The sequence below is a fragment of the Gorilla gorilla genome, chromosome 1, assembly GCF_029281585.2.
Source record: "Gorilla gorilla gorilla isolate KB3781 chromosome 1, NHGRI_mGorGor1-v2.1_pri, whole genome shotgun sequence".
Classification (NCBI taxonomy): Eukaryota; Metazoa; Chordata; class Mammalia; order Primates; family Hominidae; genus Gorilla; species Gorilla gorilla.
The window spans coordinates 162819621-162832936 of record NC_073224.2 but is presented as its reverse complement, the minus strand read 5'-3'; the positions used below and the strand labels follow the sequence as shown (position 1 = coordinate 162832936).

The window sequence follows — 13316 nt, the reverse complement described above, 5'->3', positions numbered from 1 at the left end:
ATTGGGACTTGCACCTCCAGGAGTCTCTCAGTTTCCCCATGCTGTTATATCTGTTTGGACCAACCACCAATTCTCTTCTTTATTTATTCTTCTTTTTAATATATTAATTTGTTTATAGCCATCTAGGTATATTATTTTCACTTCCTTGAAGATGAAACCCATGTCTTCTTCTTCTTTGTATATCTAATATTTATCAAAAAGACTCAAATGTTTATTGACTGAATAATAAATATATGAATAAAACGAAATAAAAATAATTCTGAGAGGTTATCTTATATAGACAATATTTCTAATATCTACATGTACAATGAGATACAAAGCTGATATAATCCATATCTAGGACAATATGAAACAGTAAATTTAAAAACTTTTCAAATGAAGAAAATGTAGTATAATGATTTTTAAAATTACTGACCCTTTCAGAAATAGCAAGTAAACATTTGATTTCAAGACAATAAAACCTAAAAACATTTAAACTTCCTTTTGCCTTTTCTGTGAATTACACATCAACTTATCAACTTAAAAATTACTAAACTTTAATTATCTTGAAAAATAAATGAAACAAGATTGGCTAAGTCTCTAGGGCTTCAGTTAAGGAATCTAATGAGAACTCTAGAATCTCTCCCATGAAAAAGGCAGATATACAAAAAAAGACAAAATTTTCATATGATTTAAGAGCTTCAAGAACCTCTTATCTAGGTAAAAGTTTGTGGATATCTTGCAGAATTTGCATAAAAATAACTAGCTTAATTTGAGAGAACTCTGAAGATTCTCACTAATGATGGAAAAAAAAAACTGCCTCAAAACATGTTTCACAGAGACAGAAAGCAGAATGGTGGCTGCCAGGAGCTGGGAGGAGGGGACACTGGGGAGTAATTGTTTAACAGATAGAGGTTCAGTTCCCAAGATGAAAAAAGTTCTGGAGATGGATGGGGGGATGATAGTTACACAATAATATAAATGTATTTAATGCCACTAAAGTGTATACTTAAAAATGATTAAAATGATACGTTTTATGTTATGTATTTGTTATGGGCTGAATTGTGCCCTTCAACAAACCCCAGAATTCACATTTTGAAGCCTAACCACCAGTACCTTAGAACGTGACTGTATTTGTAGACAGGGTCTTTAAAGTAGTAATTAGCTTACATGAGGTCATTAGGGTTGATCCTACTCAAATATGACTGGTATCTTTATAAGAGGAGGAGCGCAGGACACCGAGACAGTAAAGATCACATGAAGACACTAGAGGAAAATGGCCATCTACACGTCAAGGAGGGAGACCTTAGGAGAAATCAATCCTGCTGACATCATCTAGCCTCCAGACTGTGAGGAAATACATTTATGTTGTTTAAGCCATCCAGTCTCTGGTATTTTGTTACGGCAACCCTAGCAAACTAATATCTATTAGCATTAGATATTTTTACCTCAATTAAAAAATAAACTAAAGTAAATACTCATTGACCCAAAAAAAAAAACACAACTTGCTTTAAAGCATTTCACAGTGTATCTTTTAAAAGTTTATTTACATTATGTATAAAAAACACATACAGGCCAGGCACAGTGGCTCACGCCTGTAATCCCAGCACTTTGGGAGGCCGAGGCAGGTGCATCTCTTGAGGTCAGGAGTTCGAGACCAGCCTGGCCAACACGGTGAAACCTCGTCTCTACTAAAAATACAAAAATTAGCCAGGCGTGGTGGTGCACACCTATAGTCCCAGCTGCTTGGGAGGCTGAGGCAGGAGAACTGCTTGAACCCGGGAGATGGAGGTTGCAGTGAGCCAAGACTGTGCCACTGCACTCCAGCCTGGGAGATAGAGCAAGAGTCTCAAAAAAAAAAAACAAAAAAACAAAACACACACACAGCAACAAAAGAAAAAGCAGACAAACTGTATAGACATCATCAAATTTCAAGACTCTTTCGTTTCAAAGGACACAATCAGAATGAAAAAACAGTCTACAGAATGGGAGAAACTTTTTGCAAATCATATAACCAAAAAGGGACTTGTATTAAGAATGCATAAATACAACTCAAGAATAAAAAAGCGAACAACTCAATATTTTTCCTTCCTTATCAAGGACATTCTTAAGTGCAAATGATGTATTTTTGTTTGTTTCTTTTCTACTGTGGTCAATGGTGGGAAGAATACAGTGACCACTTGTGCAGTTTGATTCCAGTGCCTTGATTCCTGTTAAGGCACCAGCAGTTTTAATAAATATCTTCTGAAAAAATAAAAATTAAATCACTGACATTAATTCTAAGAGTATAAAAGAAATATGACAAAGTCACTCTTCATTGGCTATTCCAAAAATCTAAAACAACAATGTCTAAGATGAAATACATTTTTTTCTCACAAAATGTCTCTTACTCAATATAAAAGATATTCTTTAGGTATACAAAAATATTTGAAATCTGGCAATTTGTTTTGAATAACTTTTTAAAATGCCATGTAGCTGTTATGAAAAATTCCAAACGTGTTTCTGTATTTTTTATATTATTTTCACGGGAACATTTAAAAGTGAGCTGCAGATACCATGGCAGTTCACATCTAAATGTTTCAGCAAAATGTTTATCAATCAAGGATACGTCTGAAATGTTTCTTAATAACAGCAGCACTTTTTCCAAATGCAATTCACAAGTAATCTTGAGTATCACTGTGGACATATGAGTATTTTACTTATCCAATGTTTCATAATCAATTAAAATGATTACTCACTTTTATAATTTCTTAAAAACACGTCCATTGCTTTCTTGCTTTATTTTGATATCAAGAAGTGTGATGCTAAATTGGTTCTATGTTATTTTCATTTTTAATATTTTTAATTTTTAAATTATTAATTTATTGGCTTAGAAGCTCAGGCGGCCTTTATTTTCCCTTTTGTTTTAAGGTCTAATACTATATCTTAAAAGTTGATTGTTATAAATCAAGTTTCCCAGGTACACAGGAAACAGGAGTCCTTTCAATATGGAAATTCAGATCTCATTTTATTTCAAAAAAAGTTTTATTATAACTTTAAATACCATATCTGTTAATTTTCCACTTGTTTCCTAGTTCAAGGTGTTGAACTAAATATATGGAAAATTCTCTTTCTGATTCTTTTTATTTCTCTTATTTCAGATTATTTTCTTGGCTCTTTCTATTCTTTACGTCTTTTATTGAACTTTTGGAATATCTATCTTCCCTTGTCTACCTTGTGATTTACTTTTCATTTCTGAGATGATTTTTGTCTTTTTTCACCATTTACTTTCCTGAGTTCAGTCAGCTGCTGTTTCACATATCTTCCTGTTTGTCCATTTCAACTGTGAGTTTTTGAATGTCTGATTCATGGTGTCCTTTCATAATGCAATTGCTTGTTTAATATAGGTTATTCATGTTCAGATGTTTCATTTCAGTTTTCCTGTTTTGTAATTTTTCTTTGATTTCTTCCCTTTTTATTTGTGCTTTCATTCTGTGTGTGTGTAATTTACTAAGAAGATTTGATTTTAATTTTGTTTTATACTTACTGTAACTTTGTAAAGGTGCTGGCTTCTTTTTCTGTTGAGGATTATTTGTATTGGCTTTTTTAGAATGAGCAGTAACAAGTTATCTTGCAATGGAGGGTGAACAGAGGTAAGCTGACTTACTAGGTTTCTCAGTTCAACAGCACCCTCTTCTGTGGCTTCACTGAAGTGTAGTTGCTTTAATAAGTGGCACTTTTTGTGGTGGGAGGGACAAGATTTGTCTTAAAAAAAAAAATCATCTTGTTCCCATAGTGCCCATATCTTCAGCTGCTTTCTTCTTTCCTTTCACCACCACGACTCCAAGGGACACCACAGCCCCACTCTGTCCTTTGCAAGGTGTCTTCCATTATCCCAGAATTCATGGTTTCCCAAGATTGTCACCTTAAGGTCATCCATACATTCTAAGCCCCATCTTGCAAATCATTATTAGTCAGGTCTCTGACAAACCATATATAATTCAGAACGAGAAAACTACAAATATTAATTTCAATTTACATGTGGCAGCCATCCGAAAGGAACCTGGAACTTTTCTCCTGTAAAATGGTAAAGTTCTCTTTTCTTAAAGTCATCCAAGTGTTCCTTTTACTTAACATTTTGAGTCATTTCAGAAGCCCCCCTAAAAGAATGTTCTTTTTCCATGATCTCTTTCCAAGGTCCTTCACTAAGAAAATCTACTTAAATAACTTAATAAGGGAATAATTTCTACATGGAAAAAGCTGTGCATTCCTTATTTTGCTTTATTATTTTTTTAAATAGAGTTTTTGTAGAAGACAACACATGGTATTTGCTTGCTTTATAAAAGGATTTTGACTCCAATAGAGTCATACTACCATCTCAAATGAAAAGGCAATTAAAATACTGTCCAAATCCTCTGCATAAATAAAATACTCCTGGCAAATTATGAAGCCTATGAAGTTAGTCTTTACAATCCCCCTGTGCTTTCTATATCCTTTTTCTCTTTCATGTTTATCCAGTGCCTGAAAAATCTTTCTCTTCTGTGCTATCCAAGTACTCCTAAAATAACACTGTAAAATTATTTACTGTGTCCATACAGAAGGTTCTCTCTAACTCAGAAAGAGTAAAGTTTATATTCTATAGTGCCACACTGAGATCAGACAATTCACATATAAAATAACATACAGCCAGGTATGATGGCATGTTCCTATAGTCCCAGCTACGCGGGAGATTGAGGAGGAAGGATCATTTGATCCTAGGAATTAGAGACCAGCCTGGGTTATATAGTGAGACCCCATCACAAATAAATAAACATAAAATTACATAGTTTATTTCAGGTAGAAGGCCAAAGCATCTTTCCAAACACTGGAAATAAAGCCAACAAAACGAACAAGAAAGCAGAGACACTGTGCTATGCTAGAAACAAACTGAAAATTACGAATATCAATAAATAATTAAAGACACATCATCTAGAGTAATCCAAAATCATTAGGAAGAAATTCTCTACACATACCAAAAATAGGAAGGTAGCCCAATAGTTAGTATAACCTGTTTTGAAAATGACAGCTCAAAGAAGCACTTGAAACTAAAAGGAAATAATAGAGAAATCAAATTAATTTCTTCTTACAATCTTTGGAAAAAAGGATAGAAAAGTTCACACTCCTAAACTGCATTTTTAAATGTTCAAATAGTCATATAACAGATAACACATATTGTACAAGATATAATTGATAAACCTGAAAATTTAAAGACACTCCGAGTGAAGAAAACTGAAGTTTATTGGTCAATGGAGACAAACACAAAATGCTATTACAAATTCAGAAAGGTCCCAAGAGTCACTAAAGATTATTTTTGTGAAAACAGGTTATACAGCAATGAGAAAACAATTTAATACATTATTTCCCTCAAAATGAGATCCCCTCCAAACTCCCTGCATCACTATTTTTCTAATTATCAAACTAAAAACTTGTGAGAGAAGATATGAAAATAGAACTTCAGTTAAAAGCTACTTTAAAGAAGCACAAGAAAGATGGTAAGCCAGGGAAAAAAGACATAATATGAGGCAGAGAACAGCAAGTTAAGTCCAAAGAGAACTAAGGTTACACTAATTTATGGCCCAACTGTTGATACACATCTTATTTACTGTCAGTTTCCAACGTAGTATAAAAATGCACACACCAGTTAAATAAGAAGACCTGCCAAGCAACTCAGTAAAGCTGATATAATAAAATCCCAGAAAAATAAACTCTTTTTCTCATTTGAGAGACTTTAAAAGTAACTTCTTGTATGGTAAAAATTATAGGCAGGCTTTCCAGAAGTTCACACAACCAGCTAACCTGAATGCACAAGGAACTATCTGTGTAGAGTCAAAGGCAATTCTAAAATAGTAGTGTAGAGTTCTGGGGGATGTCAGAGAAAAAACTTGTCAAAATTATTGAGCACTTACTCTGAACTCTACTAAATCTATCAGGAGTTAATGTATATTGTTCCAGTCATTTTATTTTGCTTTTACATACATATTTATATACACATGAAATATACATAGAATATCTACAAATCATTTCATTAATAAATTATACAGTGTAATTCAGCCACTAGCTTTTTTCATTCAAATGTGAGGTCAAATGTGACCTGTCACCTGTTTCTGTATGTCCTGTGAGCTAAGAATGGCTTTTCTGTTTTTGAACGGTTAGAAAAAATAAGTCTAAAGAAAAATAACATTTCATGACTAGTGAAAATTGCACAAAATTTGAATTTCAGTGTTGCACTATAACAGCAGAGCTGCATATTTACAACTGAGACCATATGGCCTATGACCTACAAATGCTTTAAATATTTACTGTCTAGCTCTTTCCCTAAGCAGCCTGAGGTAATCTGTGAAAATGGTTCGCTATTCACTTGACCCGGAGAACCCCACGAAATCATGCAAATCAAGAGGTTCCAATCTTCGTGTTCACTTTAAGAACACTCGTGAAACTGCCCAGGCCATCAAGGGTATGCATATACAAAAAGCCACGAAGTATCTGAAAGATGTCACTTTACAGAAACAGTGTGTACCATTCCGACGTTACAATGGTGGAGTTGGCAGGTGTGCGCAGGCCAAGCAGTGGGGCTGGACACAAGGTCGGTGGCCCAAAAAGAGTGCTGAATTTTTGCTGCACATGCTTAAAAACGCAGAGAGTAATGCTGAACTTAAGGGTTTAGATGTAGATTCTCTGGTCATTGAGCATATCCAAGTGAACAAAGCACGTAAGATGCGCCGCCGGACCTACAGAGCTCATGGTCGGATTAACCAATACATGAGCTCTCCCTGGCACATTGAGATGATCCTTACGGAAAAGGAACAGATTGTTCCTAAACCAGAAGAGGAGGTTGCCCAGAAGAAAAAATATCCCAGAAGAAACTGAAGAAACAAAAACTTATGGCACGGGAGTAAATTCAGCATTAAAATAAATGTAATTAAAAGGAAAAATAAAAAATAAAAATAAATAAATAAATAAATAAATATTTACTATCTGGCCCTTTACAGAAAAAGTTGCCCAACCTATACATTAGAATAATTATTTAGAAGTGGACTTGCTGGGTCATAAGTTATGTACATTTTAAATTTTGCTAGAAACAAGTAAATTGCTATCCAAAATGACTGTATCAATTTATACTGCCACCAGAAATGCATTAAGTTCCTATTTCCTTTCACTTAAATTTTTATAAGAAACAGTATCTCATTGTTTTAATGTCCATTTCCCTTCTAAAATCACCTTTAGGTGATCACTAACATGAGTCTTTTCCTCTTCTTAAACTGTATTTCTTTTTTCTTCTATTTGGTTTGTCTTTTAAAAAATTAATATGTGGCGTTATTTTGATAATCTAGACAGAAATTCTTTGAAATAGATGTTACAAATAACGTCACCACACTTTTTCTTCTCTTTTAACTTTGTTTGCATTGTCTTTTTTTTTTTTTTTTTGCTATATATGATATTCTATTTCGTTAATCTTTGACAATCTTTTTTTATTAGCTGTAATTTGGGTAGTGTGACACCTTTCCCTACTCCTAAGCAAAAAAAAAAAGATATTCTGCAATAATTCTGATGTTTTCTTTTTGCATTTTTATCTTTAATCCGTTTGTATTTTGTTTTTACGTACAGTGTAAAGGGGAAATCTAATTTTGTTTCTCCATGGCAAACCAATTGCTTCAACGTAGAATTTTTTGACTTACCTATCCTTTCCTCCAAGTAAAACCATATCTATCATACATATACTGTTATGCATGAGTCTCTTTGGGGGCTTTATAATATGTTGTATATTTATTTACCTAATCTGAACCAATATCACATTATCTGAATCATCACAACTTTAAAATAGAAAATCCTGGTGTCAGATAGACTAAATGCCTCTCCCACCACTACTGTTCATACTCCTTAGTCATCCAAATGGCTTTGGCTTTTTCTTCCTTTACTAGTCCACATGAATTTGATAGCCAGCTTATTACGTTCCATGAAGAATCCTAGAAAGGCAGAATGTAGTAATAGTTAAGAGAGCATACCTGGAGTCAGACAGCTAGCACTTCCACTTATGAGTTGTGTGACCAGATACAAACCTCTCCACATCTGTAGTCACATATAAAATGACTACATACTCCACAGCTGCTTTGAGGATTAAACAAGTTAATAAATTCAAAGTGCTTAGAATAGTGTTGGGTATTTATTAAATACTGGAAGTTTAAGAGAAATTGAATTGTATTTATTTACAGATAATTTAGATAAAATTATATGATAATTTATTCTTCTCATCCCTAAACATGTTCCACCTCTCCATTTATAGGTGTTCCTTTATGATCTATAATTAATTTTATTTTGTCTCCATAAAGAAGATGTACATCTTTTAAGATGTATAATCGGGTGGCTTATAGCTTTTGTTGCTTATTTTGTATTAATACATCTACAGATACATGTATATATCTATTATATATAAATAATATAGGAATATATACTATTGATTTCCATGTAATGATCTTTTATCTGGCAATCTTACTAAACTCTCTCATTAAATTTAATATTGGTAGATTCACTTAGATTTTTCCATTACATAGCATCTGTGAAAAAAAGGAAGGGAGAGTTCCTGATCCTCACACCTCCTATTTCTTTTCCTTACTCCATTAGTTGAGACTTTTTGTGCAGTAACAAATAGATGGGATTATAGCATGTATTCTTATCTTGTCCCCGATTTTCATTGAAATGCTTCTATAATTTCACACTATATAAAGTTTGCTGCTAGCTTTAGACACATTCCCTTTATTATCTCCCATTTATCTGCAGTGTCTAAGACACATTGCCTTTTTAAAAAACATTATCATTTATGATTAATGATTTTATTCAAATGTTTTTTCTGTATCTACTGAAATAATTACAAAATATTTCTCATTTAATGTATTGATATGATGAAATACACTAGTATATTTTCTAATCCTGAATCATTTCTGTAATTTTAAGATAATTTCTATTTGGTCATGAAATGTTTTTATTTATACATTACTGAATTTGAATTTTATTTAAGATTTGTACATCTGTGATCACAAGTGAGGCTGACTCTATTTTTTTCATTCTCTCTGTCTTGTTTTGGTTTCAGAATTATATTCATTCCACCAAATGAGGTAGGAAGCTTTTTTATTCTGTTCATATTATGTCAGCACCTCAAGTGGTTAATAAATGTCAAATGTAAAAACCATCTAAGCCTGCTGTCTTGTTTGCAGTTTGTTGGGAAAGGGTACATGTTTTATACAATTAAAAAAGGGGAGTATCCTTCAGTTGAAGGCTTAATTTATTTCTTTTACTTACTTTCTTTCTAAATCTAAATATTACGTTAGCCACCTCCAAAGTGATTTTTATATCCTTATACTGAAAATGTCTCATGTAAATAGCACATTTTTAGGTTATGTTTTTAATTTAGTATGACCACTTTTTTCTTTGAAATAGGGTACTTGGTCCAATTATATTTAATGTAATAAGTGATATAGCTGGATTTACAACTACTACCTATTTTCTATCTCCCATCTGTTTGAATTTCCTTTTTCTTCTTTTGAATCAACCAAATATTTTATTACATCTTTTTTTCTGCTATCAACTTGATAGGTATATTTTTACCATTATCGTAACAATTACCTTGGACATTAGAACACCCAACTTGGACCTGGTAGTCTAATCAAACTGTTCAACATTACCATTTCTTCAATAATAGTAGTACCTTACAACACTTTGACTCCATTTGTCCTCCTGCCTTTGACCTTATTATTGTCATATATTTTAATTCTATGAATACTTTAAACTCAACAAGATGGTGGGGTTTTTTGTCTGATTAATAGTCAATTATTTTAATTGATATATTTACTGATTCTGGCTCTCTTCATTCTTTACTGAATTTTGTTGTTTCTCTTTATAATCATTTTATTTCTGGCTGAAGAATTTCATTTAGTTTTATTTTATTTCAAGTGCATTGGCAACAAATTCTCTGTCTGAAAAACATTTTGATTTCATCTTCACCTATGTAAGATATTTTTGCTGTGTAGAGAATGATAGGTTAAAAGTTTTCTTCCTTTCACCACTTTAAACATGTCATTCTATTGTTTTATGGTTCTGATTGTAATAATATGTCAGTATTAAAGATAATGTCAGGCTTTCCTTCTCTGTCAGGCTTTTAAGTTTGTTCTCTATGTTTTTTCAGCATTTTGACTATGATGTGGCAAATTGTGGTTTTCTTGGCATTCATTTTGCTTACAATGAATTAACTGAATATGTGGTCCGATATATTTCATTAGTTTAGGAAAATGTTTATTATCACTTTAAATATTTTCTGTTCTTCCTTATTTTCAATCTGTCATCTAGTTTGGGATGTTATTTACACACATGTTGGACCATTTTTCTGTGTCTAACATGTCTCGTACTCTGTTTTTTCTGTGCTTCAGTTTCAATATTTTCTATTGTACTGTCTTCAAGTTCACTAATTCTATCATCTTCTGTATCCAATTTGCTGTTAAGCCATCAATTGAGTTCTTAACTTCAGATACCATATTTTTCAATACTAGAATGTTCATTATTTTAGTTATACTCATATGCTCTGGTGAAACTCCCCACCTTTTCATCTATTTTCAAGAATATTTTTCCTATTTTCTTGAACATCTTAAACATAGTTATTTTAAAGTTTTTGTCTACTACCTCCAAGTTCTGGATCACTTCTGAGTTTGCTTCTATATTCTGTTTTTTGTTTTTCTCTTGGTATATGATTACGGTGTACTAGTAATTTTTAATTGATGGATGTAGGAAACTGCATACTTAAGAAAGGTTATATACAGTGTTATTTTCCACTTAAGAAGGTCCATGTGTTCCTCTGCTGGGCAGTTAAGAGTGATACTCTGATCACTTTTACTCATTTAGGGACTGAGCTGAATTTAGACCACCTGAAAATTTTGATAAAACTAATTCATTACACCTTAATGTGGCCCTATTCTAATGGTGAGGCCCTTCAAGCTTTTCAATTGAAAGCCTGGCAGCTCTTTGTCTCAACACAGAGAGAGTAAGACTATAGAGATTTCTAATATACTTTTCAAAGGTTTCTGACTTACATTTTTGGACTATTGTCCTGCACAGCTTAAGAATTTGGCATGCCAGCCTCACTGAACTGCCAAAAGCTGTACTGATCACTCTGTCCCCATTAGTAACCCTTTATCAGAGGCCAAGCCCAAATTCTCACCTATAGCGCAGAGGTATGTGACTTTTCTATGCAACTAATCACCTCAATCATTATAGTATGAAAGCAGCCATGATGATATGTAAATCAATGAATAAGGCTGTTTTCCAATAAAACTTTATTTTAAAAAATAGGCAACAAGAAGATTTGGCCCATGGGCCATAGTCTGCTGACTTCTGCTTTTGCTGCACCCGGAAAAAGCAAGTGTACCCAAGAGAAAAAAGTGGCTAGAAACTGTCAGCATTAGTTCACCACAATCTCCAGAGCTGTCAACTCTTACCTGGTACATTCTTAAGGGGCTCTCATCCTGAAGATGTTTATCTCCTCAGTAATACAAGACAAGTAAATTCATAGCTCTGGTTATCAGATGTTTTTTGCTTAGTAATTTAGCTTCCCTATAGTTTTAGAATTTGGCAAGTATTTTGAAAGGAAAATTGGTAATATGATTGAGGCAAATATCTTGAAAAGGAAAGTTATTTTGAGTGAATGACAATTATGTCACTCTAGCCTAACACAGTCACCAAAAATGTTGCTGGTGAAATTTCTCTATATTCTAGCAGTGGCCCACTGCCAAGCCCAGATTCTCAACCTTTGGTCTACTCCCAGAATTGGCGAATGATTACAGAGAAAAATTGGCTACAGATTCTCAGCTCATCTCTGAGAAGTTTCCCCAAATCTAGATTTTTAGATTTTCAGTCCTCATTGCTTCTACATCTGATATTTTTAAAAATACGATTTAATCTGCCTTTCCTATGTTCTTGGTGAGCTCATAAGCCTACTGCAAATTATTTCATCCTGTTCAGAAGTAGAAATTGTACACTACTACTTTTGATATTTTCATTATCACTTAGTCCCAAGTATTTTTTAAATTTTCATAGGTTTTTAAATATTATTCTAAGAATTATTCAAAGAGTGTTTTCAAATTCCCAAATATATGTTTTAAACAATTCTTTTTTACTCATGATTGTAACTATTACACTGTGATCCAAAAAAAAATGCTCCTTAAGATTCCAACACTTTACGTTATTAAGACTTACTCTTTTGGCCTAGTATTGGTTAATATTTGTAAACATTACAGTTGGTCTTAAAGAGAATGCTTATTCCCTAATTGTTCAATTTCTTGGCTCAAGTTTATTGATTATGTTGCTTACATTTTTAATTTTAAAACTTTTGGATGGCTCTTTTATTGGTTTCTGATAATGTAATACTGAAATATTCCATTACAATGATAAACTTATCAACCTGTTTTTTAAATATGTAAATTTTTGTTTTAAATATTTTGTGGTTGTATTACTAATTAAGAGTTTAACATGCTTTTCTCTTCCTGATGAGATAAACCTTTACTTAGTTACCTTGCTTATGATTAATAATGTTATATGTTATATACTCTATGTACTATGTGTATACACATATATGTATATGTACTATGTATATATTTTATACTATAAGTATTTAAGCTTTCTTTTGGTGAGCAGTTGCCTGTAATCCTTTCATTTTCAACTATTTAATATCATTATATTTTCTGTCTGTAGTTATGCCTCTTTTTATCCTAATGCAGTATTGTTAAAAACTATTATTATTCACTTATTTAAATTGCGATTAAAAAATTATCATTATTTCTCTTCACTCCTTTACTGCCTTCTCATTGATTTTTTAATTTCATTTTTTCTCCTGCAATGTTTCTGATCTTATTTCCTCTATTTCTATTCATTTATTAATCACTCTAAAAATGTAAACTGCATACTTTCCTCACTGTCTAAAGCTATTAAAATTTACAACCCTTTACCCAAAGGAAAAAAAAAAAAAAGCTGAAACTCCAGAATACTTTAACCAATCACTTCCTCTTCTCTTACACAATGTTGTTATTAAATACATTAATACTTTGGTTTATCTTACTCCCCAAATAATTATTGTCATTGTCATTATCATCATAATTATAAAATATATTCAGTTTTTGCTTAAATTTACTCACATTTTACCAATTTATTACAGCGTTCCTATTTACACTCAGACCCCTTTTCTGATTCATTTCCCTTTTTCAAAAAGTGCATCCCTTTAGGTATTAAGGTGTTTGGTACCAAACACTCTCAGCTTTTGCATGTTTGAAAATGTCCTTATT

The 13316-nt window shown here is 32.4% G+C and overlaps 2 protein-coding genes across 3 annotated transcripts in view; one reads left to right on the top strand and one right to left on the bottom strand.

Moving 5' to 3' along the window:
- PIGK (phosphatidylinositol glycan anchor biosynthesis class K) overlaps positions 1-13316 on the bottom strand; it is a 129850-nt gene that overhangs the window by 33439 nt on the left and 83095 nt on the right. The gene's annotated exons all lie outside the window — the stretch shown is intronic.
- Positions 6303-6936, top strand: LOC101146784 (large ribosomal subunit protein uL22-like). Its single transcript, XM_055368263.2, has one exon. It carries the CDS (start codon positions 6340-6342, stop codon positions 6862-6864), a length of 525 nt encoding a protein of 174 aa, XP_055224238.2. The 5' UTR covers positions 6303-6339; the 3' UTR covers positions 6865-6936.

Bases quoted from the DNA above. Each gene is read 5' to 3' on its own strand.
- LOC101146784 (XM_055368263.2), top strand. From the start codon at position 6,340: ATGGTTCGCTATTCACTTGACCCGGAGAACCCCACGAAATCATGCAAA.